Source organism: Phlebotomus argentipes, unplaced genomic scaffold (assembly GCF_947086385.1).
Source record: "Phlebotomus argentipes unplaced genomic scaffold, Phlebotomus argentipes genome assembly contig_5, whole genome shotgun sequence".
Lineage (NCBI taxonomy): Eukaryota > Metazoa > Arthropoda > Insecta > Diptera > Psychodidae > Phlebotomus > Phlebotomus argentipes.
This window is the reverse complement of record NW_026776165.1, coordinates 12,444,506-12,472,009: the sequence shown is the minus strand read 5'-3', so window position 1 is coordinate 12,472,009 and position 27,504 is coordinate 12,444,506. Positions and strand designations below refer to the sequence as shown.

At 39.7% G+C, this 27,504-nt stretch overlaps 2 protein-coding genes across 2 annotated transcripts in view; both read left to right on the top strand.

Annotated features, from left to right (window-relative positions):
* Positions 1-261: 261 nt before the first annotated feature.
* LOC132265982 (GDP-Man:Man(3)GlcNAc(2)-PP-Dol alpha-1,2-mannosyltransferase) lies at positions 262-13,076 on the top strand. Its single transcript, XM_059766788.1, has 5 exons — positions 262-373; positions 447-656; positions 716-1,169; positions 4,356-5,035; positions 12,330-13,076. The coding sequence occupies exons 1-5, from the start codon at positions 354-356 to the stop codon at positions 12,427-12,429; spliced, it is 1,464 nt and encodes a 487-aa protein (XP_059622771.1). The 5' UTR covers positions 262-353; the 3' UTR covers positions 12,430-13,076.
* Positions 13,077-15,054: 1,978 nt separating this feature from the next.
* The window catches only part of LOC132255677 (limbic system-associated membrane protein), a 51,906-nt gene continuing 39,456 nt past the window's right edge, over positions 15,055-27,504 (top strand). The window contains exon 1 of the mRNA XM_059751794.1: positions 15,055-15,565. The gene's annotated coding sequence lies outside the window, so the exon portion shown is untranslated. The remainder of the gene's footprint in view (positions 15,566-27,504) is intronic.

The following is a 27,504-nucleotide window of genomic DNA, read 5'->3' as shown; positions in this document are numbered from 1 at the left end:
AGGCGCGAAGAAATTTAATGATTTCAAACATGTTTCAAGAATGTTTCATAAGTGATTTGAGAGATTTTTAGCAATATTTTTTTTACAGTTTTGCGTTGAGGAATTTTATTTTTTCATCCTACTCTGAAATTAGCAATTTGGAAACCGGAAATGCCCATGTTCTGCACTTTCACTATACCAAGAAAATCTCTGTTGATAAATGTTTTTCCAGTGTATTAACGGCAGATTCGAAAATGCTGAAAAGTCAAATATTTAGTTTCTTCAGGTTCTGCTTCGGGGCGCTTTTTACTTGGAGAAAAAATGCTGCAAATTCTGTTTATCAACGTGTAATTTGAGTGAAAAGTGATGCAACAATGCCTTGCGCGTGTTCTCTGTAAGTTCTGCCTATAATCTCCCTTTTCTGACCATTAAATACAGCTTAAACCACTTGTTTCCATCCTTTGCAGGTTATGTACAATGACAGCTGGGCTGTTTTTCACAGCAGTTGCCGGAATTTTTATCCTGCTGCTCCTCAGAGTACTCTTCAGCGGCAAGAGGACTCGCAGGGTAAAGGAGCATCCGGATGCCACGTATATTGGCCTGTTCCATCCGTACTGCAATGCAGGCGGCGGCGGTGAGAGAGTGCTTTGGTGCGCCGTTCGGTGTCTTCTGAAGAAGTGAGTTTTCCAGGAAGATTTCCACCAGGACAAGAATTGTAATGTTGTTGATTTCGCAGGTATCCCAGTGCGAAGATTATCATCTACACAGGCGACGTGGGAGTGACGCCCAGAGATATTCTGAAGAAGGCCAAGAACACCTTCAACGTGAGCATCCAGGAAAAGGATGTGCAGTTCGTTTATCTGCACCGCAGGAAGTGGGTGGAGGCGGTCAAGTATCCCTACTTTACTCTTCTGGGCCAGAGTCTGGGTTCGGTGTGGTTGGGCTTGGAGGCGGCCTGGAAATTCCCGCCGGACGTCTTCATCGACACAATGGGCTATGCTTTCACCTTCCCGATCTTCCGCTTCCTGGTCGGCGCTAGAGTGTCCGGATACGTTCACTATCCCACCATCAGCAGCGACATGCTGAGGAGAGTTCAGGCGAGGACTCTGTCGCACAACAACAAGAATTACGTAGCCAGAAATCCCTTCCTGACTTGGATCAAGCTCTTCTACTACCGCATGTTCGCCAAGGTGAGTCTTGATATTTCTGTGCTTCTAGGGAATACGTTAAGAGAAAATTTACTATACAAAGAAAATATACCTTTGCTATGCTGTAGATTGCAAAATCCTAAATCGGGATATGCAAAAACTGTTCCACATAAATACGAAAAATGTTATTAAAGGTGCATGAAAAAGTGCTTTATTGATATAGCAATAGCGATGCGTTGAGGAATTACATCGAATCTTGCATTGCTCTAATTTATAATACTTTGCATAATGGCGCAATAAGTGAAAGATAGCTTTAGGATCTGAAAGGAGAAAGTCTTGTGAGTAGAAATAATTGATAAAGATGTTTTTCGACCACGAACCTGAACGAACGTCATCATATTGATGCTGTAAACGCCTGCAGCTTTCAATCCGAAACTTTGCTGGCTCATTTGCAGACACAGAAGGAATCTCTTGCGATCCTTCAGACTCAGATTGTACCAATCTGTTTGCCAGAGTTCATAGGAGATTTCTTCGGCTTCTGCCTCAAGAATTTGTCCGAGGAGGCAAATCAGGAATGCTTGTGAACTTACGCTAGAAATAGCAATTCGCAACACCCAGTCAACGGGAGATGTTCGGTCGATGTAGAGCAATAAAAGCAGAAGAATGACACTATTTGTGACTTGAACGAGAAAAACTTGAGAAGTAGCTTCACTGAACTTCTTGAAAGTCTGAATAAATTCAGAGTACGATTCGTGAAATACTCGAAGATTATCTTTGGATGAGTCTTCAAAGATCTTCGGCACTTTGATCACATCTTTGACGATGCGCGAGAAGAAGATGATGTGAATGCCAATCAGAAGATACATTGCGTCGAGAAATACTGCCAAAGACGCACTGATATTTCCGTAAATGGTTTGGAACGTCAAGACGAAGAACGAATTGTCGTTTGATGATACGAATGGGATTTTCACGTAAAATCCTTTGGATGGAATTCGTTGTAATGTTAGGCAGAGACAGACAAGAATGTAGAACACAATGTATGGCCTAAAATAGGGTAAAAAATAGTGTTTCTTATCTCCTTTTTGATGTTATATGTAAAATGAAATATAGTTTTTACCTTAAAATTTTAAGACTATATTTTCTTGACATGCTGATTTGGTTTTTGGCTGATTCCTTAACGATATTTTCAAATTGTCGAACTCTCAAATTTTGTAACCAGTTCATGAGAATATTCAGAGAATCGCGATATAAAATAATTCCACAAGATTTACACAATGTTTGTAAAACTGCAAATATAGCTAGTCTGTTGAATAATACTATTTCATTAATTTCAATCGTTTGAATTGATGATTCAATGTGAAATGAAAAGTAAATTGTGAAAATGTAGCCAGTTATGAGGAAAAAACCGCAGAAAATGGCGAAAACACAGAAGATTTTCTTCGTAAATTTCCCGTGATAAGTTGTGTTGAGAAAGAAGAAATTAAAGAGTATCTCAAAGTTCTCGTAAAGCATGATGACTGAATCGTTAGGCAGTTTCTATCAAACTATTCAATGTGAGGACAAGTGTTGAAAGAAATTGTGGAAATTGCTGTGGTTTTGAATTTTTTATTGCACTGATTAATTATTCGATCGTATTTTGTAATTCTGTGAGGGGAAAATAACAGGTATTATTTCTTTAGAAGAAGCAATTTGCATGTGCTATATAGAAAATAGGGACACAACAGACATTGTGAGAAATATTAGTGTAATTAGACAACATGACATCGATTTCTGTTTCAATTTATAATACTTTGCATAATGGCGCAATAAGTGAAAGATAGCTTTAGGATCTGAAAGGAGAAAGTCTTGTGAGTAGAAATAATTGATAAAGATGTTTTTCGACCACGAACCTGAACGAACGTCATCATATTGATGCTGTAAACGCCTGCAGCTTTCAATCCGAAGCTTTGCTGGCTCATTTGCAGACACAGAAGGAATCTCTTGCGATCCTTCAGACTCAGATTGTACCAATCCGTTTGCCAGAGTTCATGGGAGATTTCTTCGGCTTCTGCCTCAAGAATTTGTCCGAGAAGGCAAATCAGGAATGCTTGCATGCTCACACTGCAGATCGTGATTCGCAAAATCCAATCATTTGAAGATGTATTTTCCAAGTAAAGCAGTAGTAAAAGAAGAATTGTACTATTCACAACTTGAACGAGACAAACCAGCGAAATAGTGTCACTGAATTTCCTGAAAGTGTGGATAAATTCGCAGTAAAGTTCATGCATTGTGAAGAGCGTTTGAGACGAGAAATCTTCGGATTCGGAAGTGTTCTTCAAAGACTTGATCACATCTTTGACGATGCGCGAGAAGAAGATGATGTGAATGCCAATCAGAAGATACATCGCGTCGAGAAACATTGCCAAAGACGCACTGACGTTGCCGTAAATTGTTTGGAACACCAAAACGACGTACGGATAATCAATTAGGGACACAAAAGGCAGTGATACATAGAATCCTTTCGATGGGATGCGTTGAAGTAAAATGCAGAAGCAAACGAAACAGTAAATGGCGATGTAGGGCCTGGAAGAAAGTTGATGACATTTTCTTGTTCTTGTTATGATTAAAATTCAACTTTACAGTAGTAGATTGTTGCTGTATTTTCTTGCCAAGTTAGTTTGACGCTTTGCTGACTCTGTGACGATAACTGGAAACTGCCTATCGCGTAAATCTTGTGCCCAGTTTAACATGTTGTTGAAACGATTGCGGTAGAAAATGATGCCACAAGTTTTGCAATATGTTTGACTCACAGCAAACGATATAAGTAGGTTAAAAACTATGGCTTCACTAGTTTGAATTGACGAATTGTCGTCAAACCAGAAATAAATTGAAGAAATTAATCCAATTATGAGGAAAAATGCATTGAAACTGGCGAGAGAGTAAAACACTTTCTGTGTGAATTGACCATAAAATGTCGTGTTGAGAGAAAAAAAGTTAAATAGGATTTCAAAGTTTCTGTATAAGCTCATTTTTCAAGACTCTTTTCAACACTGATGACACTCTTTTCACGTTTTGAAGTGATGATTGCATGACTCGTGGGGGCGTTTTATAGACGAAACTTCGTCTAAATACTGAGTTATTTAAGGTGTGAAAATTTAATTGAAATACAATTTGTGTAGTTTTGATTTAATGACTTAATTCAATAAGTTTGGATATTTATATAATTTTATGGATTTGTTGGAACTTCAGTTGTACGGCCTCGTGGGACGCTGTGCTGACATCGTGATGGTGAACTCGTCCTGGACAGAAGGTCACATCAACTCCCTGTGGCAGATTCCACTGACGACTCATCGTGTTTATCCGCCATGCGAAGTGAGCGATCTCAAGAAGCTGCAATTCCTTGGGAATGACGCTGAGAGGATCGTGATAATGTCCGTGGGACAGTTTCGCCCTGAGAAAGATCATCCGCTGCAATTGCAGGCGATGTACGAACTTCGCTCGCTGCTGGTGAACGATGAGCCTCTGTGGAATCGCCTGAGACTCGTGATTGTGGGCTCATGTCGCCACGAGGAGGACGTGGAGCGGATGAAGAACATGAAGGATCTGAGCAAGCATCTGTCGCTGGAGAACAGCGTGGAGTTTCGGGTGAATGTGACGTACCAGGAGCTGCTGCAGTGCTACCAAACGGCGAGGATGGGCTTGCACACGATGTGGAATGAGCACTTTGGCATCTCCGTGGTGGAGTGCATGGCGGCTGGTCTGATAATGGTAGCAAACAGATCCGGTGGACCGCTGATGGACATCGTGGAGACGTCGCCAGCCAGTCAGACGGGATTTCTGGCTGTGGACGCGGTGGAGTATGCACAGTGCATTGCGACGATCTTGTACAACGAGCCAGAAGACAATGATACAATCAGGACGGCGGCAAGGTAAGAAAAGGCCACAGAACGTGCCATGAATACGTAATAGTGTCTCATCCTACTTCCGAAATGCATGACTTTCCGACTGAAATTCCTCTAAATCACACGAGATTATCTCAAATGTTGGGCGGGTGAATTGAGAAGGGGGGGAATTATCTAAGCTTGCTTGTCGGCTTTTTTTCTTTCTTTCTTCTTAACACAAAGTACAGAAACGGGAATGCTTTTGCTGTTCGGCTCTCAGCAAAATATCAAATTTAAATGATTGCTCAAGAGCAAAACCACGCATTGCACAATTGGGGTAAAGTTAATTGGTTTTAGTGAGCAAAGAGTATCACTTTCTTGGTACGTCAGAAGGAGAATTCGTGTGCTATTTCACTATGTTGCTCATTGGAATATCCTGGACGGTGTGTGTAATTGAAATGGAAACCAACACAAAGGAGTAATTATCAAATAGCAGGAAATGGAATTATACCATGTTTAATTTGCTGTGCGGATTATAATTTTTGCTCTGTGGTGAGATTTTAATGGGAAATGCACACTGCATTTTGAAATGTTAATTGAAATTGGAATTATACTTATTTGGCTCAGATATTTTCATATTCTCAAGTGGGCATTTGATGTGTTCTTGATAAGTTGTGACAATTAAAAAGATTTGTCATACAATTTGTCATGAATTTGCGTATAGAGAATATTTCTGATAGAAGTTTTTCCTTCCTTTTAATTAATGTAATTCTAGAAATTACAGAATTGTATTATACTTTATTTAATTCGCTGACTAAACTTTCAGTTCTTCAAACTTAATGGTCACTGTGTTGTGGCCACTTTTGGTGTTAGATAAATTGTCACTGCAGGCATCGAATGACGCTTGCGAGCGCTCAAACTGCCCTGAGGGTGTCCACATTGGCGTGGCGAGCGTGCAATACTGATCGGATTCCCCCATTTGTGATATGATACGGTGCAATCAAATGACACTAACTCAATATTGCTGCTTGGGCACAAAGGTTCACTCCCTTGCATGTATATTGGTGATGGTGAATTACATGAATCAATGGTCACAATTGCTAGAGACACCTCAAGGGCAATGGCAAGTGGCCATTAGAAGCGCACTTTCATTCGGTCCCTTGCACCCTCTCATTACTGCCTCATGACTGTTGGAATGTGCGCTTCCCGTGTGGGGTTAATTGGAAAATGCCATATTCAGCGGTTTGGTAATTGTATCACTTTGTATTATCATGAAATATATTCAACACTCTTTTGTTTTGCCATGTGAGTGGATGGGAGAAATATACCAATCATTTTTTCTGTCAAAATTGCATTTTGTTTGTCAACATAATGCAACAATTAAATTCCTCTCGCTCGAGGGTTAACCTGTCGGTGTATTTTACTCTGGACATCCGCTGTGTGCTAGAGAGAGGGTCGCGAAGGGGGTGGGAAAAGGCCGAGCGAGAGTGGAGATACAAAATGATTTTAATGTGCCACATAATTTCTATTGTTGAACACATTTTTGGCCTGGAGAATGGCTGCTTGACTTTCTTTTTCATTTGGCGTTTTGCTCATTTTTTTTGTCCTCCACCTGGCTTTCCTGCTCAGTCTCATTTTCTTCACCCCGCACTGGTATAAGGGGGTGGTTTGGGTGGGGTGGGAGAGATTTTCCACCCACTTGGCTGTACTGCCCCAAACCGTCGGCATGCCACCTGCCGGGCTGATGATAATGGGCAGTCGTTGGGGGTTGATTCGATGATGGGAGAGAAACGGAAAGAAGTGGAGGTTGGCTGAGGTGGAAATAACAGTAATTGATTTTTATGTATTCCAACTGACTACGAGGTTGGTTTTACCCTCAATGGACTCCACGCTGTTGTCCCCTTTTTTTCTTTCTGCCCTTTGGCACACCATAGTTCATGTTTACAAATGCTCCTGAGCGCTCATTTGGAGGTAAAATGGCACAAATCCCAGAATAGCCAGGCTTTTGAGGTGTATGATATTTTATTTCATGAGATTGAATCAATTGCAATCCAATTGAACATTGAGTGTAAAATGTGAAGCAGTGGAAATATACGCACAGAGCACGCCTCTTCAAATGCTCCGCCCACTGACAGGGAATATTCATATTTTAACAATTGCTCACATTCAATCCAACACTCAACATATTTCAACATAACTTTCATGGATGTTTGCAGGCAAATAGTGAGCTTTTATAGAAACCATTGCGCATCAGAGGAATTTCCATTTGATGTATTTTTCTCACTTTTTGAGTAGAACACGGGAAACTGTCCTGTGCATCTTGTTTGAAAAGAGAAGCTTTGCATAATTTAGCTTTTTGTTATTGCTCTTTTCACTTCAGGCTATAATTCAGTTGCAATTTTAATAATATGAGTTTCTGTGAGAAAAACTAATCCTTCGTGATAATAAACAAGTTAGCTTTCCTGAAAGTCAATTGCACAGTAAAACCACGTCTGTGTGGGGTGAAATTTCTGCGGATTGCAATTTCATTTTATTAAAATTGTAACAGATTTAGTTGAAAATACTCTTTTCATTGCTATTTTCCTCTGTTTCAACAGGTTTATTGTTTAAATGTATTCTATATCTCTGTGTTTCGTGGCTTGTAGAAAATTTTGGATGAATCGTATGTGTGTGTGTGTAGTATCATGTGTTGATAGTTTTGTTCTCTGGCTAAGAAAGGGAAAACCTAATTGAGCAACAGCATCGCATCATGTCCAGGTTGAAAATTTTCTAGTGTGAGTTTCAACGAAGAACAAGCGAATCATACTTTTTGCTGAAACTGTTTGTGATGAAGGAGAAATTGATGATGTTTGAAAGGAAACTTTTCCACCAATCTCTCTCTTCCTTCACGTCGGTTTCTTTGCTTAAGATACTCACCTATAGATTTTCACCATGCACTCATGGGTTCTTGCTTCCTTTTTCTGTGAGATTCACGAGGTCTTTTGCTAAATATTTTATTTCACTGCGAGCTTCTCTTTCACTGAATGTGGCCAGTGATAAAAGTTCTTTTTTTCCACTTCGCGCCCTCTCGAAGTTCTTGTTCCACATATCGTGGGATTTTCCATATAGGGAAAATGATGAGAAAGTGCGAGGAATCCATGAATGCTCTGTGGGTGAATTGCAGAGGGGGTTTATGGGATGTGATGGTATGAGTTTTTAATATATACTTTGTCGATGAGAAGAGAGAACAGAGAGAGAGAAAAAAGGGGAGCCGCTTACATTGGGGAAAAAAAGATTATAAAGTGGGAATTGGTGTATGAAGGATCTATTTCCACATATAAATATGAGAGAGGAAGGGAAAATCCCCAAAAAGAGAGATTTACTCATGAAAATCCACTAGAACAGAGGATATTTTTGGTATTTAGTGATTCTCATGTAAACCAATTCGGGAAATGTTTCTCTTTATTCAAGCTTTGCGGCGATTAACAGACATATTGCATACATTTTTTTTTAATTGTGACACAGAGTTTATGATAAGCATCATGTAATAGTATTTATTCAATCTTGGCGAGTGTTTCTTTGATTTCCTCCAACTTTGCGATGCACTCTCTCATTCGATCTGTAACTTCATCGAAGCGATGCAACACTTGATTGTTGTGCAGATTATCTTGGCGACTCGGATAATTAGAGTTGCTCGAATTATGACGCCAATTTTCGCAGTTTATAGCATCATGACGTGCTGCTGCAGTTGTCTGATTCATGTCATTTTCCGCAGCAGCAGGAGCTGTTAAACAATATCGGTTTTTGTGACCAAAATGTTTGCAGCGAAAGCATTGAATATGACGTGAATTATACGGATCAATTTCTTTCACAAAGGGTTGCCATTCCACGCAGACACTATTGATGTGAGTCACAGTTCTAAGGTGATTCAGCTTGATTGAGCCCTTTCTGAAGTACACGATGTATTTCACATGTCTTGCATTCCCTGTTTTCACCATTTTGATGTGCACAGGAAAGATGTTTTCTTCTGCCATTTGAGCATTGAGATGATCAATGGGCATTCGTCCGAGGCCAATGAGGATGAATTTCTTGAGATTGTCCTCCGAAAGTCGAAACAGAAAGTATTGCCTTCGGTCACCCCTGAAGCGTCGAATGATGAGATCAAAATTCTTCCAATTAGTGATTTTTAGCAGAAATCCAATTGGCAAGACTTGAATGCTGTAGTCACTTATGTTGAGTGATTCCATCAATTGAGATATATAAGCACAATTCACATTTGTGATGGTTACTGGAGGGATTTCAGCAGAATCGAGCTCTGTGGGTAGTTGTTCCTCTGCACTCAACCATTCCAATGAATCTGCTTTCACTGAATTGGACACATTTTCAGTTGGATTTTCAAACACATCTTCAGCACTGGATTTTTCCTCACAATCACTCATGTTGTTTGGATACAACTTGGTCAATGATGTTAACTTTACCGCGGAAATAAATAGAATAAGGATATCTCAGGAACTCAGCGTCTATTTATAGCCACTGCGGAATATGCAATTGAGTACCTGATTGAGTAGAAAAGAATGAAATTTTATGGAAAATACAGAAGAGAAAATAATATCTGCGAATAAATTAATTCAATAAGCATGCATTTTACTTAATATCTCGGCGTATTCAGTGCACTTGTGGCTGAAAAGCAATAAAATTGTATTTTCTCGATATTCAATATTTGCTGCCTCTCCAATAATGCACAGAAAATTGCTATTGGTTTTTGATTGATAATAAATAGATGTCTAACAAGAAATCTTTCCTCAAACACATTCGTAGCACAAATACTTGTGTGTTTCTTGTTCTTAAAATCAATCAAACACATATTGAATGTTCTCTTCTAATGCTAAGGATTTCTCTCTAGTAAATTACGAGGAACTCAAATTTTCCAGAAACTTCTCTCTGGTGGTCTTAAATGCTTGACTTGTGATTCGTGACGAAAAGCACGTTCGACAACGATTTCTTTATCAATTTCGTGAGCTGTGAAAGTTTGACAAAAAATTACTCTGTCCTGAGATGAGAGAAATGTAGGATTTACCTCAATTTACCCCAGCCGTGGTATTTATTGGTGACCCCGGCGTGAGTTTTTTTTTCGGTGGGAGGGGGAGGTGAAAAGGTGCATGAGGCGAACTGTGAAAAAATGTAGAAAAATTCTCCTGCTTTTCCACAAAATTTATTTCATACTCTTGACGTTTTTATTTTCTTCTCTGTGGGTTTTTTCGATGATGAAGGTGTTTTTAAAAAGTATTCTCTCTCTCATACTCTAAATTCTTTCTTTTTTCCTTTAGTGTTTTATTCTGTTTGAACTTTAGCTTTGGCAACATTCTTGGTGGGTTTTGCAATATCTTGGGAAAATTCTGTGTCCAGTTTTGGTTGCGTTGTGTATTTTCTGTTCTCTTTTTTTCTCTTGTTCTTCTAAGTCACACTTTTTCATTCATAATTAATTATTCGCATTCTCTTGTTTAATGATTCTCATTTGTCGTGACTGTTTCCATCGCCTTTTCACTATGCAATTTCGTCTGTTTTGTGTGACAAACAAAAGGCGGTATTAAAATGGGAAAATTGAGGTTTTGTCGCACGATGACGGAGCGCATTTGTGAAAAAATTCAATTAAATCACAGGTCTCCCTTTCCCCATGTCCTGCCTCAATACATATGTATCGAAGGGGGGGGTGTTTGACGGGGTCGAAGAGGCGACGTACATATATCATCAAGTTCTCCTCTGCTAATGTTTGTATCGTGCTTGGCTTTAAATAAATTCCCTAAATTACATTTAAATTGACGACTATGACTCTGTACTTTCTCACCTTTCCCCCTCACACATTCCACTCTGTCTGGCTGAGGCTCCACTAAAGGCTCCGGGGTGGCTTTTATATTTGCCCAAACAAAGCCCCTCTTGATGAAGAGTGCGCCACCCGTTTTGCCTTTTAGTCGCTGTGACGCTTTTTCCCAATGAAATATTAACGAACTTTCCAGGCGCGTGTTTGTGTGCACAAGGGGAAAAAATAGTGCCATGAAATAGTACAGTATTTTACGTGCTCTTCAAACAACACCAAACATATATACAAGTGATAAAAATAATATATATATTAACCTAATTTGGTGCGCGCAAAAGTATACTTTTTGAAGATGTTTCTATGCGAGGAGAAACAATCTCAATTCGGATGTTTTTCTCTCTGTCGATTGGCGTGTCTAATTAATGATTTTCAGCTTCACTGTTTCTGCTGTTGGTGTGGAATTGAATATCTTATGAATGAGTCACAATTGTTCTGTGAAATTATTTGATACTTTGAAGGAGATGAAAATTTATACACTTTTTCCCATCATATCAGATACAAAATGGGGTTGTGATTGGTGTGTTAATTAAAAGTTTGTTAGAGAGCGAATATTGAGAAAAAAAATGTCATGCATTTTAGTACATAGTGGAAATTTTGTTGGGGAAAAATTTAGTAGTGGTGAATTGGATGAAATTCAGAGCATGCGGGCGATTTTCCGCTCCAAAAATTACTATTTTCCATACAGAAACAGAAAAAAAAAATTCCATCCACTTCATTAACACTTTTGTTTTTCTTCCCATTTCTCATCGATTTTTTTTTATTGTTTCACTGCCCCAACAAAATGTCCATTTTCAACTGTCCTTGTTCAATTTTATTTTCTCGCATTGCATTCATATTTCGCATTATTTAACAGTGTGAAAAATGTAATTTTTTGCCAATCACAGCATCGGCGTAATAATCAAAAGGTAGGGTGTTTTAATGTAATGTGATTAAATTACCATTAGTGGGCTTTGACATTGGTATATTGGCACTATCAAAAACAGGACTGTGCTTTTGAATTTATAATTATTTTTTAATTTTTGCACTCAATCTCAGTACTTTGTGTGTTTAATTGTATTGAATTATATAGAATGGTGATAAAAATCGACAGGTCTTTCAAATGATTTCATTTCAATGGTGAACAAAGAATGATTTACAGCGAATACGATTTAAAAATCGCTCATAGAGAGTGATGTAATTAATATTATTATTATTTTTGTTAAAAGGACTGTTGAAAATTGCATTTCCACTGAAAATCCGGGATTTCCTTTGATTATTAATTCCGAGAAATATTATTAAGGAGTATTAGATGGGGAAAAAGCTGCTCCTGTAAATAAATTTTGCCTCTAGGATGGAATTATTGAAGTCTAGCGATGTATTTATAAATATTGCATTTTCTGTCTCTCTGTCATTTTCCCTTTCTCTCCCTATTCAAAGGGTTTTCTATGTTTTTCCACAGTTATACAGGCATTCTTTTCTTTAGTATTTTATATTCGCGCTGCTTTGCAGGGCGTCGGTGGATCGCTTCTCAGAGTCGGAGTTTGAGAGTGCATTTTTACGAGTGATTGCACCCCTCATTGAGTTGGAGACGCCATCGAAACATGAATGAGATGGAAATTCATAACAGCACACACACAACAGAGAGAGGGGATGCTATACAAGGTCTTCTTCAGTTCCTCACATGCGATTTCCTTCTCACACTCGCACGTTTCGGCTCTTGGCGCTGCATCGCGGCGAATCTTGCTGCACGTCTCCCACCCACAATCGACGTTCCGGAGGCGAATGCCGAGTTGGGTGGATCCCCGAGCGCTCGAAATTCAATTTTTCCCGGGGCTGTGTGCAATAAAAATGTGAGTTCAATTGGAAATAACAATAAGCATATCGCACAGTGGCGGAGATGGAGGGAGGGTGAGCAGGAAATGAAGAATTTTCGAGGGGTATGAAAGAAATGTTCGGGAATTGTAATTGGAAAAGAGTGATTTCAATTTGAGATTGGATAATAACTGAAAAAAGGGACTAGAAATGCAGTGGAGAAGTTGGAAGATTATCGGTTTTATAGAGGAGAGACTGAAGAAGTGACTTTCAACCAAATGGATTAAATAATAAGTAAGTTAGTTTGTGGTTAAGCTCAAGGATATGTGTTTATGACTTTTAATTAGATGCACAATAAAGTTCGCTGCATGACATAATGTTGGTTGTCTTTTGAGACTGATGAGAAGTGGTTTAGAAGAGAATTTCTTCAGGTATTATCCTTGGCCGCGTCGCTTTTGGAAGGAATAAAGTAAAGTTTGAAAGCAAGATATTTGAATATCCTTGTGATATGTAAATATGTCTTTGAGATGAAGTTCTTTGAGACGACATTGATCATTGTTTCCTGCTCAAACAGAAATCTGCAGTTAATTTGGCTGATGTAGAATCTGGATCAACTGGTGGAGGTGGAAAAAAACTCGACCTGGTCGGACGACTCATCTGTTCATTGTGCGATTTACAATTCAAGAATTCATTACCAGGAAGGCTAATATGATGATTTGATGCGAATACAGTGAATACGATGTTTCATGTGTTTCTAAGAATTATTAAACAATAAGACATGCCTGATTGGAGAAGCAAAGTTTTAAACCTATGATCTTATGTCAGAGTGTTTGATGTGTTATTCCGAGTGTCATGAATGGAGTCAATTGGTTTCCCTTTCAGAAGGTATTAGGGTTGAAATATGCATCTGATTCATTTGTGCAACTCAAGATGTGGCAGTTAATCCAACCAAAGTCACTATCAGCGATTTGAGATATGCCAATAATAGAAATGCCCACGGAAGCAAAAGTCGTGATGATTAAAAGTCCAATTAAAACTGGTGAACAAAAGGTGCGGAGGATTCAAAGTGGAAAAATGCAGGAGAGTGGAAAAGGGATTAAAAGTGGTCGAGTGCAATCCAACCATCATCTCGTGCCGCAATAATAACCCCGGCGAGTAGATGGATAAAAATGATGGGGAAGAAAGGAAAGAAAATTGTTTTTAATACAAATACCGACATAATTCAAGAGAAGTGAGACTCTCAAGTGAGAACGACGAGGGTGGCGTGTGATAAAATCAAATTCAGAAAGTCATTTATTTGAATTGCGCTCTCATCCACAATTGAAGAGGGAGAGTGAGAGCGGTGGGGTGGGGGCAGCAGGGGGCGGAGGACACCACCCCCAGTGACAAGGGTGAGGGCGGAAAGGTGAGCAAAAAGTCAGCCTGGGTATTGTCTCACCGGAATTCTGGGTGGTGGAATTGGAGATGTGATATATTGAGAGTTTTCGGGAAGAAGTGGAGGACGAAATGGCAAAATGTCGCCCGGCAAAAACAATTAAAATTATGACTTCTCCTTCCGATTGAATTCATGTGTTTTCAATAAGGCATGCGAACGCTGATGGGCGTTGCGAATTCGGACAAACTCATCCCCAAAAACTCATGATGGTTTGTGCTTTTGCCGGTGAAATCCGATGAGCACTGGCAAAGCTGAAAAGCGTGAATTTCACAAAGTTTCAAGTGCCATTGAAATGGTACGCACGTTTCCTCCCATGGCAATTGTGTGCCTTTTTGCCGTGCCACTGTGGAATTTAGAAGGGGGGCGGAGGGCCGTCTTGGGGATTTAATGCATCAACTCATCTCTATGGCATGAAAAATTATCAGCAGAGTTCAGTATGAAATCATCCCACAGCACACTTTTGCCTCTGCACGCAAGCTGAACGATGAAAACACGGTCCTTTGTCAATTTACAGGAGCAATTTTAGGGGAGTGTGTGCACTCAAACAAAATGCGTGTTTCTGAAAATAATTGGAAGAGGGCAGAGAAAAGACAAGGAGAAGCTTCTCAGGAGATTCAAAAGACTGGAGAAGAGACATTTCCACCTACTGAAGAGAGGATTGGACTCAGAATCAACAAAGTATACTGCAGAAATGGAGCTTAAGTCCCGAAGATAACTGTGAAAGCAAAGTGTGAGGAAGAAAACAGTCTCTCGAGATGTTTTGGCGTCTCTCCTGACCTAGAGAATTCAGTTTAGACATCCTGAATTCTGTCCCAGTGACCACTTTGATTGCCGGCAAGACGATTTTCCCTGAGTGCAAGCTTTTCAATGGTGGGGCGAAGCGGTCACGTTGAGTTGCGCAGAAGCTCGCGCTTCCTCATGATGTATGTTCCTTTCTCTGCGAGGATGAAACTCTGCCGGATTTCCTAGTCGCATTCAGTCACAGTCTCACTGTTGGCTGTATCGGTGGCTTTTTCTCAAGCTCTCAACACTATAGAAATCGGCAATTGTCGCGAAATTATTGGCTCTTCAGCATCACAAATCAGATCTTCTCAGTGTTAAGTGGAAAGAAGCAGACACAATTAGTCTACTGTCGTCATTCATTACGCCCTGTTTTTGTCTTCAACGTCACTCCAGGCGGAAAAGCAAAGCGAAAGATTCACCAAAGGACGAGGAGAACTTGTGGTTGAACGCGCTTGTGTGTGTAAAGAGTTTCGGTGCAGGCAAAACTGGACCAAAATGCAAATCCTGGGGACAATGTAGAGTAATAACTCGACACTAAGGGCAATTGGCACGGGCGATTTTGCGTGTCCCCCAACAATTGAGGCTTCCGCTTGAAAATCCCATTTGCAGCGCGAAACAGACAAACTCACCCATTCCAGCACACGTTCAGTGCGGAAATATTGGGCAAATTATTCGCTGCATTGCAATATTGTGATTATTATCCAGGAAAATCGCGGTGAGTGGACAAATCATTCTGTTAGCAATTTTCATTTTATAGCAAATCGCATCAGTATTTGAGGTTGCACTTAAACAAGGTATTGCAACGCATTTCTGTTGTAAAAAATGTTCCACAATTTTGAGTGTTCCGATGAAATGATGAATTAAACTTATTGAATTTCACGGAATGCTTTGACTGTAAATATTGAAGTTAATACAATTTACTTACACGTATAAACAATTCATAATTCTCGGAATTATTTTATTTGAATACAATGTAGTTTGAAAAATATATTATTACAATATATTTTATGTTTCTAGGAAGGCACAAATATAAGCAATATTAACAAGCATTGTTATTCGAATCAGACATTTTTTTAGGGAGTTAATAATGATGCGAATTCTAAATAATTGTAAACAATTCCATGTATCAGAAAATTGTTTCATAATAACATTGGAAAATGAATAATTCTGGCCAAAACATAGTTTGTGTTCGTGTGAACAAGCAAAATGTCATTATCTCTAAATTTATGCATATGAAATTATGTCTATATAATCATATTAGAGTAGAATCACGAGTCAAAAAAGATTAAAGATGATAATTAATGATATATCAGATTGGATAGTATGAATTTCACTACAATTCTTGCAACTATTCTCTTAATGACACAACTTTTGAAAATGCTTCTGTTCTCAAATTTGGCGTTCACGATATTCAAGAGTTTCTAATAGCGAAAAATTCGCTATTCTGAGGCATTTTGATCCTAATTCAATTGATAATTGATGTAGTATGATTTATATAGCGTAGGTGTAAATTTATTAAAATAATACAATTCATACTCAAAGCATATAATTTGCATAAAGTTACAACTAATCCCTATATGAGTTTCTATGGGGAAATTCTTTGGTATGCCTTATCATATTGGTTATTACAATTATTATTCATTCAGTGGATTCTCGTGACTTAATTAATGATTTACCATGGTTGCAATTCACATTATTTGTTCATGTAATTATACTTTGGATTATGTGGTATCTTGAAATCGATGTAATTTTAAGGCAGAGTTATGATCCTCCACGCTGCGTATCTGTCATTATGGTAAACGCTGTGCTGATGATGGACATTTTTGCATGAAACATGCCCGGAAAATGACAATTTATATCATTTTGTTATAGATTGCGTACAATTATTCATTCATTTATCAATTAAAGTGTGCATAGATTTAATTGACAGATTTTAATTAAAATTTCATTCGCTCATCACGGCGCATAAATACTGTGTGCACACGGTAAATGCAGAATGTCTGGCAGTCAAAATCAGCGATTGTTTAATCAAATTATAGATTTCAATGATTGAATGTCCTATTCATGATTGAGATATATGCATGATATCGATGGTGTGGGTGTATTCTTTCCATTACGTGCTTCCAGGGTAAAAATATAAATGCTTGTATAAATGTTTGGATCATTATCGTTTTAATTATAACTCCTGCTTATTTTGTGCTGCTGTGACTCAAGGGCGGGACGTAAAGTGTCAGCACAGGGATGGCAAGAGCTTCGCGACATGCTCGAAGCCTGTGGGGAGGAGAGAAATAGTCACTTGTATTGACTGTGAACCATTCAGTAGTCAACGGATTATGTCATAACCCTTTTCGCGCTATTCTCTAAAGCACTTCTTGAGTCCGTGAGAGCGCGGGAGGAAGAGAAGAAAAAAAGAAAGTTGCGTGGCGAATGTTATAGTGAAAAGGATGGGATTTGAGTTTGTTTTCTTCCCGCCATTCCATCCACTCGCAACCTCCACAACAGCCACTCGGTATTAATGCTAAATTGTGGAAAGTACTTTTCGCACAGTGCGCGCCAAAATGGGGGGTGGTATTCTGGCCTCCTTTGCACACCATTCATGAGGCTTGAGGTGAATAAAATGCTCTACATAATCCCTTCGCATCAGTCAGTGTGAATGAGCAGAGGAGCAGCAGAGCGCTCCTCACTCTCTCATGCCACGGAAGGCAGTGATATACGAGGACTCACTGCTGGTGGTTCGCAATGGCAAAAAAGCACCCATTTTCCACTCATAGTCACTGTGGACGTGTTTTTCCTCAGCATCTCGTCTTCGGCTGTTCTGGGATGGGGGTGGGGGGAAAAAAGAGCCACGGAGGCACACACACTCTATTTCACCCTCTTGTTTCCCTTAATGGGGACATAGATTTATGAACAACAGAAAGACGTGACAGCGCCGCACGAATAAGATACAATCGCAAATGAATTTTAAAAATATAAAATCACACCCTCTACTTTTGTCACCCACCCTCGGTTAATGGTGGCGTGAAGACTCACTTAGGGCTGCTGGCTCCATTTGGGGCGATGAATTTGTCTCATTCTGCTTGGAAATTTTCTTGTGAAAATGGGTATTTCGCGTGGGGAATTGTCGAGGGGTTTGGCGAGCGTTGAAATTCAAATGTGACGGTTAAATTATGTGGTAAATTTGTCATGCCAAATCTTTCTTGCATAAATTCTCATGGGACATCGTTCTTAAGCATTTTTTCTTATCACATTAAAAATTGCCTAAACTTCAGACAACTGTCAGTGTTGAAATCCACGCTGAAAGGTTCTTTTAGCGAATGTCCATCAAATGGATGAAAAATTTGGGAATCAGAAGAAGCAGTTTCTTATATTTTATTGCGAATATTGCTATACATTTGAGCGACGTGAACTGTTTTGTATGGACATTGTATAAGAAAATGTCTATGACAGTCCCTTGATTTGTCCACTGACACAGTAGGATATGTCATGCGACAATGTGCTTATCCATAGATGATTTTGCGTAAGACATCCAGGTAGAGATCATGAATATGCATTTGACCCCTCGAAAGGTGACGGTGGGTGGTGAGTGGCATTGCTGGGATGTGATAATTCTCAGTGAGTCTGGGAATGGGTGAAAGGGCTCAGGCGAAATGACGACGATGATTGCGTGGGCGGGGAGGAGGAAAAGAGCGAGAGGCGTAGAAAAAGCAGGCATTTCACGAACTCGAGGATTTTCCTTCCACGTAAATCGCACACACGTTTCTCCTCTTTTGACATTTCACCGCCCAGGCACACATTTTGGCACGGAGCAATTTTCATAAGTTTCCATCCTGTGACTCTCCAAGTATTAATCTCTTTCAAGGTTCGCTACCATAAGCATCACCCTCAACTGAGCAAACCCCTGGGAATTCACTTGAGAGTTACCAGCAGAAAGCCTTTTTACCCACATATTTCTTCGCGACGCTGCAATTAAATCTGCAGTGCAATAGAATTTCCGCTTTCGTATTCAATACGTTAGCAAACAAATTTATTTTGTTTGGCGGTACAAACATTTCAAGTGATAGTGACAATTTTAATCAATTCACTCAACCTGAAATTTAATTTCCATTGTATTTACAAGTATTACGGCGGTTTGAAGCCCCTGATGATTGCGGAATATTAATCAGCTTATGCTTTTTGGGACAATAAAAACTCCTATTTTTTTTTATAAATAAATGAAATGTTTTGCAAATTCTACAGTTCAACGGGCAGTGTTCTTCCCCACTATTCCGTATAATCTTTCACTGAAGCCCATCATTTCTTGTAAAAGTTTTGAGTGCACTTCGTGCCATGACATACGGCGAGTAAATGTTTAACATGGCAGCTGAACAAGGTGCTGAAATGCTCCTTTCTTCCCAGGAGTTTGTGAATTTTTTATATATACCAGAAAATTGCCTGGCAACAAAACTCTCCCACTTTTCTCCAACATAAGAAACACTTTAAATTAATTAAATGAAATGGTAATTATACAATGAATTCCATGGAGTGTGTTGTTCTTTTCAATTACAATCAACGAGGAGAAGAAGGCGAATGCTTAATCTCTGCAAACTTTTTAGAGTATTGAGTTTTGTCTTATGCAGAGCAGCATTGCATATATTTTAGATGAGAACAAGGAATCTCGTTGTGTGAATTTGAATACTTTCCGCTTTTGTGGGCGATGGCAACTTATCTGAGTTTAAGCGTAATGTCCCAATGACACTGTCGATTGCACTTGCAGATGTGGTCAAAGAAATAGCTATTCAATTCACGCTCTTCCAATCCATACTTTTCAATTATCCACGCTGTTGGCACTGCATTCTCGGGACTTTCACTTGAATCGTGCACCTTTTTTTCTTCTCTGTAATTTTTCATTGAAATTCAATTCACATGTAATTGCAATATGTCCAAACTATACCGCTGTTTTTCATCACAGCACAGTGTGTGGCAGATTTTAGTTCTCATCCGGGTGGCTTTTCACAATTCTGTTGCTGACTTTTACCTCTACCTCAGTTTATTAGCTGGAACATAGCTCTCAAAGAAGTCATTTCACGTGTAAAATCATATCATATATATATTGCATTTTTATCCAAGCACACCTGCAGATTTGCTAATACGATCACGCTGTGAGCTTTGAAAGCTGTGCGTCGGGTGGTTTTTGCTCTTCTGTGCTGTGGCAAAGTGGGTGTTTTCTGGTGAAAATGAGCGGAAAAGGCACACTTGAACTAATAGTCGTAGAGTCGTGTTATATTATAGGAGAGTCTCTCGTGAATCAAGCCAGCTTCCCTGCAACTTTTCCCGCTTTGATGCTTTCATGCGAGCTCTGGGGAGTCAGAAAAATTGGCGACAAACACGCTGTGACCAGGGTTTGGGTCGATCTTGAGTGGGGAATTTGCAAATTGGGATCTACAGCAGGGACTGCCTGAAAGAGTGAATAAATCTGCTACTTGGCAACGCTCCTAAGCACAGCTTTAGAGACAGTTTGGTAATCTATCTCTTGTATGAAACTCCATTTATTCCCATGTCTGGAACACATCTTGAAGTCAACTGTAATTGATATGGATTTCTCAGGCGAATGTTCTCACTTTTCTCAGTGCACTTAACAAAATTATTATTTTAATCAGCACAAGTAGAATTAATTTTGTCCGTGAGACGCGCGCGCGCAATATTTTGCCGAATGTTGGCCGTGATAATGATATCAATTCTTCATCAGTTGAAATATTTTATGCTGAAATACACTCTCGCTAATGCACTTCCATGCCCATTCGAGTCATTATCGTAAAGAATATATTCCACAAGTCAAGGAGAAGAAAAATATGCCCACACCTCGTAAGAAATATCATGAGAATGTTCTGCAATTATTTATGGTTCTTCTTTTGCTACCACCCAAAAATGAAGGATAAGAGAGAGGGGCGAGTGAAAATGGAAGAAAGTTGGCGAAAAGCGACCAGAGAGTTTCATAATTTTTTCTCTCCTCTTTTGGCGGGGCAAAAAATGCTACGGGAAGTGTCTGGAAATGCGGTCTTTTGAATTATTGGACGCGGAAAGTGTGCGAAAAAAGTGGCCCAAGATAGTGTCAAACAAGCATTAACAATGGTCACCAGAGTGACCGAAAATTCTATTTTCACCACTGGGTCACTGGATAGTTTCCTTCCCCTCTTGATTTATAACAGTGTGTGGGGCGCAGTTTATTGGCAAAGTTGGTCCACTTGAGACATTTTTATTCTCACTATACCAAACAGTTGATCTTTGCCGAGTGCTTCAACAATGCTAAAATACTGATATATTCCAATTTGAGTAAATCCCTTTACCATCTGACAATTCAGTCTCTCAAAATTTCTCAATTTATCGATTTACCCTTGCAATTTTCATAGAATTATCCAGAAACACACTGAACATAGTTTTTGTATTGCATCACGGGAAATTTGTCTCACTTTTTGCCCGTGCTTCTCTCATGGATAAACTTTTGCCAGGAAGTGATTAAAAGCAGAAACTCACGCGGAAGGTATAAAACAAACTATGGTTGAGCTCGCATTGGGTGGGCTCCATTCCCGCCCGCCGCGGCTCAAAGTGATCCCCGGGGATTCAGCCCCACTGAAATATTTCACACGCTGCAGCTGGAAGGGGCGCTGGCAGATGAACCTCCTCGTGAAGTGTGGAATGAGGGGAGAAAAAACTCGTGGCATTTAACACGGGCGCTTCAAGCTCTTCCGCCATGGGGTGGTTTGTTGAAGGTGTTGTTTTGCGCGAGATTTCTCGACGGGAGAAAGTCACAGTTACTGTTTTCTAGCCGATCAATTAACATTTTATCGACATACTTCGTCTGCAAGAGGAAACTTTTTCTCATTGTGAAGACACAACGAGACAGTCCAAATAGCTGAAGAACTATTTATTGCATAGCTATCCATTTGATAGATATTCTGATCAAAATTAGGAAAGCTATCTGTTCATTATGGTGAAAACACAGCATTTGTAATTTGTAATTTGTTCACGATCATCTCTTTCTTCCGCGCGCGTATCGTGTATTTTCCTTCCTACTCGCACAGTTGCTGTCTCGACATGTCAGAGTCGGCCTCTGACAGAGCGTAAAGAGGCTCAATGTCAATTTCATCATCAAACATTAGAAGGTGATGTAAACCCAAGCCTTAACCAGATCATACAACATACAAAGTCTTAACAAACCTTGATAAATCATGGGAAAATGTTTATATTGAAAAACGAGTTCATAATAGCAACTTAACAGATTTGCTAAGGAGAGCAATTGTTGGTCTCTAATCCTTAGAATGACATTCCCTGTGACTTCTTGAGAGCACCACGAGACGAGTAGGCTTTCCACGTGAGCATCTCTCTATTGTGAAGTATGAAACAAGGAGATATTTCGCCAAGAGAATCTCTCACAATATTTACCTCATCTCACATTTGCTCCTTTCACTCCTATGGTTTGTGTGTGTGTGTGAGATGTTTATTATCACGTCGTAAAAAAAATATTAAGGGTAAGACCATATAAGCGGGGGTGAAAATTGTCTTGAGCGGGTCCTGGCGGGAGAAATTGCCAAATGAGGTGGGCTGGGGCGGGCGGGAAAAAGAAACAATTTTGCCACACTTAGACTTTTAATTTATTCGTCATAAAACACTCGAAGGGATGAGTCTTGGGCCTGTTTTTTTCTGCCCCCTCCAGCGGCGGCGCCTTTGTACATGTGATACGCCAAGGGCGAAGGAGTTGTGCTGGGGAGGAATTGCTGGGGTCGAGGTGGAAAATTGGGTGAATGGAAGAGACAGGAAATCCTCAACGCACCATCCATTTTGAGCCGGAAAACTGCTTGTTATCTCCTCACCTCGGCGCAACTCCTTTCACCCTCGCTTCGAGGGGTGTGTGCGCCAAGAATTTATTGTCCGTTTATATTTGGGAAAGGAATGATGTCGTGTGCGTGTTTTATTCATTGCACAAGACGAGAGGAATTTTTTTTCCTCCTTTCTTTCCTTACCAAGAAAAGCGATGGAAAGTGGCGGCAGTGTTTAGCCACGATTACACACTGTGGCAGGACTTTTGATACAGTTTTTCTCCTAAGTCATTTACATGTTAAAGAAGTTTCTGAAGAGCAGTCTTCCTCCTATTTCATTTCATGTTGAAGGCTTTCAACATTTAAATTTCTCCAGTATGAAGTAGTCAAAAGTATTTTCTGACTATTACAGAATTTGGTCTGTGAAGTTATTTGTCCAAAACAACGGCACTCTCGCGATGTGCATATATATTTGTATGGCAGTGTCGACCCTATTCCACTCAGCCTGACATCATTTTCCCACAAAACATGGTGAACGACGGGCGTCTTTTGGGGCCAAAGCATGGACAACGAGAACTGCGAGGCATGTCGATTGGCCTGACAAAGGAGGCCAGAGACCACGAGTGGCTCGGGTGATGGATATTATTCAATTGAAAATGTCTCCTCAGTGGGAAATGCCACCCTTTTCAAATAGATTGTTAGTTTTCTCATTGAAATACAACCAGCAAGAGATTTATATGTGCCACATTGTGAGTGTGTCCGCAAAAGCACTGGAATGCCTCCTGCGTGCCGAGCTTGAAAATCCACAATGTGTGTGTGTCCAATACTTGCGATTTTTCATCAAATTTACAACCTCTATCTTGTACCTTCACTCCGCCCCTGGTGGCTTGAATTTTTCATGAGTGCCGTGGACGCGAAAAGGCAGATGCGGGGTTGAAAAACGATCCCTGGGAAACTCCATCGATCGACCATATAAATTTCCCATGCAATTTGCGATGGGCATTAATTTTCCCACCTTTTCGCATCATTTTCTGGGGGGCGCCGCGTGCGCCCCTCAGTACGGATCTGGCGTGTGTCAACTCATCGTCATTTTTAGGCTTCTGCTCCACCATCACAGATAATATGATTTTCTCCATGTAACATACATACATATTGATTATATTTTCTCCCTTAGAAAAGATCCCAGTGAAAAGGGTTTATCATTTGATATTGTGTGGTATCATCATCTTTGTGCCTCTTCACAATGAATAAGAATTGCTTCTTTCACGAACTGACTCTCTTTCCATCTCCCAATTGAGATTTATGGGGCGGAGGCGCCCCAAGCCTCTCAGTTGGGTGGATTTTCCTCTTGAAAATTTCCATTTCATCGATGTCACATAAATAACATCAAGCATTCCACTCTCTGCCACAGCATATTTTCTCATTTTTGTGCCACTTCCAAATGAAATACCCATTCAAATTGGACCACATTTATACATATAGCGAAAATTTCCTCTCCCAAATTCTGAAATATTTCAACAACTTGGTTTATTTGGGCAGGACAACATGCGAGCTATTATTGCAAAACTTGAAAAGCTTATATATTTTTGGCAGTAAAATCAAACATGTCATATTTAAAGGTAATATTCTTCTCCGATTTTTATTCGCGATTAAATCATTCATGTCACCCGATATGCATGCAAATAAATGATCGAGGAAATTCTGGGTAAATCACTAATTGGCCAACTGCAAAATTTATGTATGAATCACGCATGTTTCTGACCCAAATCATCGGTGCAAAATAATATAATTAACTCATTAATTAATTCGTATGATTTTAAATAAAAAGTACGGTGAATAAATTATGCAAATTCTCATGGCAATTCAATTATTCTTTTCGTTGAAATCTGCACGCAGAGTATTTGTTAATTTTCAACCAGGGAGTTTTTCAATTCACTGGCAATGTATAATTTGATTTTTTGCTATCTGCGGCCTTATTGGCGATGAGCAGAAAAAGTATATAATAAATTCATTCAGCAAATATTTGAGTACGAAAAATTGATAAACCCTCGGGGCGACAGTTCGTTTTCACCTCGTCAGGGGTTTTTTTTTCTCTGGGGTTGGAATTATTTATTGCGAGTGAAATGAAGGTGCGAGGATGTGTAGAGAATGCCTTGGGTGTATCAAATTGACATTTTTTTCGACCAGAAAAATTCTCCGTGTCATTTGCAGCGTGTGGCGCGTACATTATTGACTCCTCAGTATCGCACTCCTCCATCGCGGTCTTCGCCACCCCTTTTACACACCTCAATTGTGCCCCGCGCTCTGGAAATGTGTGATTCTCAGGTGATAAGATTCCCTAATGGAGGCCGCCATGACGCCACCGTCTATTACTGAGCCGTCGTGGGGTGGCGGCGCTTCCGAATGGGTGGCTTTCCCGCCGAGGTGTTGGTCAACATCAGCCGTCGCGCTGTCAGTCTTTCCGCCCGCGTGGAAAGAGCTAATCTCAGCCCTAAAGCCATGGTTGGGCTATGAAATACAATTATCAAGTCACTTCCTGTTCCACGTTTCAGTTTTGCACGTTAAATGAGGTTTTTCCACTCTGGTTGCACTGCAGGAGTACCACTTCATGTTGTGTTGGTTTTGTTTCGGCTAAGCCAAAAAATATCGAGTTGAAGCATTGGCTTTTGGAGCATTTTATGCATATTTGAAACTTGATTAGAGCTGCAAATTGACGCTTTTCTAGAGTGTGAAATTTGAAATTCTAATTTCTCTCTGAACTTAGCATATATTATTCGACGAGTGTGACACTTTTTGTGAAGAAAATAGAGTGAGTCTGATAGCTGTCGGTCAATCATATTCTGATGGTGCTTTCATTGCATTTTGTTCATCATGAGTTTGCTTTTTGCTTCTTCTTCTTCGCTCTCAAGTCAATAGTTTATCATTTGTGCGAGCATAAAAGGAATTGTGTTCTCTTTGTATTGAAACTTTATTGCTGCACCGGATAATTTCGTTTCTGGGTGAGTCTTTGGGAATGCGGACGACACCCATTTATTCCCCAAACCCTTTCTGGTAAATCGCACCCATTCCTTGAGGTCTGTGCGGAATAATGCCTTGACCGAGGATATTTATGAAAGTTAAATAACCATTGCAAATGGGTGGAAATTTCACCTGCCTTGTCATTGATTTATTTACGGCTCTGCTGCAATTTTCGCGCAAGGTAATGTATTAATGAAAGCTTCCCTGGTGGGATTATATTGTTCCGGGGGTCGAGTGTAAAGGGTGCCTCTGAGGCGATATATATAGAGAGGTTGGCGGAACATCTCCATTAAGGGGTAGTAAAACCGAAAATTTTCCCTCTAATCGACTGGAGCCCCTCCGGGAGCAGCACCGGCAATTTGGTTCTTAGTTTGTTGGCTCGCACCAGCGCGAAAATGACTCCTCATCCCCCAAGAGAGTGGCTGGTGTCTTCAGCACGGGTTGAATTTATACGCGATAGTATCGCTTCACTGCGCCGAGGCCACACTCTTGGCGTGAACATTGTGGATTTCCCAGCCAGAATTCCATCACGAATTGCCTGATTTTGCATTCTTTCCACCGCACAATTCTGGGTATAAGTTTTGTCAATGAGACCGAGTGACTGGATGAATTTGTAATATTCTCAGCTTTATATTTTTTAATATGGGAAATAAACTTGAACAAGTGTGGTTCATATACTTGAAATGCTGGATGTTACCTGAGCGATTTGCAGTCTTAAAGGGATTTTCCATTGAAGGGAAAACTTTCTCGTTATATGTAAATTTCACGAGTGCTCTATAAGTGATCGATTGGGGAAGCGAAAAACTGTTGAATAAGTGGAAAATTGCCGTATGATTGCACTTTTTGACTTACTCATGGAAGTTCAATGAGAAACCCGTGAATATTGATGTTGAGAGTGGAAAAGTTTGTCACACTTCTCCGCTGAGTATGTTTTTTTTCTACATATATTTATAGTAAATTTTATTTTTATTATCCATGAATAAGTCAGAACGACGTATGAATGAAAATAAACCACTAAAGAGAAAATATCTTGTAGGCAATACAATTTTTCTGGGATTTCTTTAATTATTAAATACAATTTTGAAATTAATAAATAAAATGTCATTTGCTAAATCAATCTGATTAAAAATTTATTATTTTACCAGAATCTATATTGTTAAATACATATATCGCCTCGTGGGAGATTTTGCAAGTGTACTGGGGGAATTTTTGTATCGATTTTCCCATCATTATTTTTCGCGTTTCTGTACAAATGCCGCAGGCTTGCAGCGGAAATGACTCTCTATGAAAATATTTGTGGAAAAATGTTGAAAAATACATTGGGAAAATGTGGAAGATTGAAATTTGTGGTTTTTCCCTCTATTTTTTGAATGCAAATTGACAGGGAAAAAAAGTCTGATAAACTACATTGGAAAGTACAACATTCAAGCGCACATGATATATGTATATGATTAACAAGTTGAGAGTAATGAATTTGTGGGTTACGAGGTAATTGAGAGAAGTTTTAGCTTCACTCACTCCTGAATGGAAAATCGATTGAAAATGTGGAAATGAGTTTCTTTTCGAAGAATATCTCGCTGTAAAGTCGCTTGTCTAAATTCCGAGTGAAGAGTCTCGCAGCCACTTCAATCTGATACGCTGTGAAATATCTCTCATATTCATTTGCAATTTTCACAGCAGTTGGAGTGGTAGGATTTCCTTGCAGACGCGATGAAATTGCCCCGGCCAGGGAGTCTCCATGTGGCGTGAAAATGCATGAATAGACAGAAAAACGACGTCGGAAATAACAAGGTAATAAAGGCAATCGCAGTTGAAACACCTTTTGTGTATCATTGCCTCGTTA

What these genes read in the sequence shown, in the direction of transcription:
- LOC132265982 (XM_059766788.1), top strand. Translation starts at nt 354, where the DNA reads ATGCCTTGCGCGTGTTCTCT. An exon ending in ATGCCTTGCGCGTGTTCTCT is followed by an intron (nt 374 to 446) that starts GTAAGTTCTGCC and finishes CATCCTTTGCAG; the next exon opens with GTTATGTACAATGACAGCTG. An exon ending in ACTACCGCATGTTCGCCAAG is followed by an intron (nt 1,170 to 4,355) that starts GTGAGTCTTGAT and finishes TTGGAACTTCAG; the next exon opens with TTGTACGGCCTCGTGGGACG.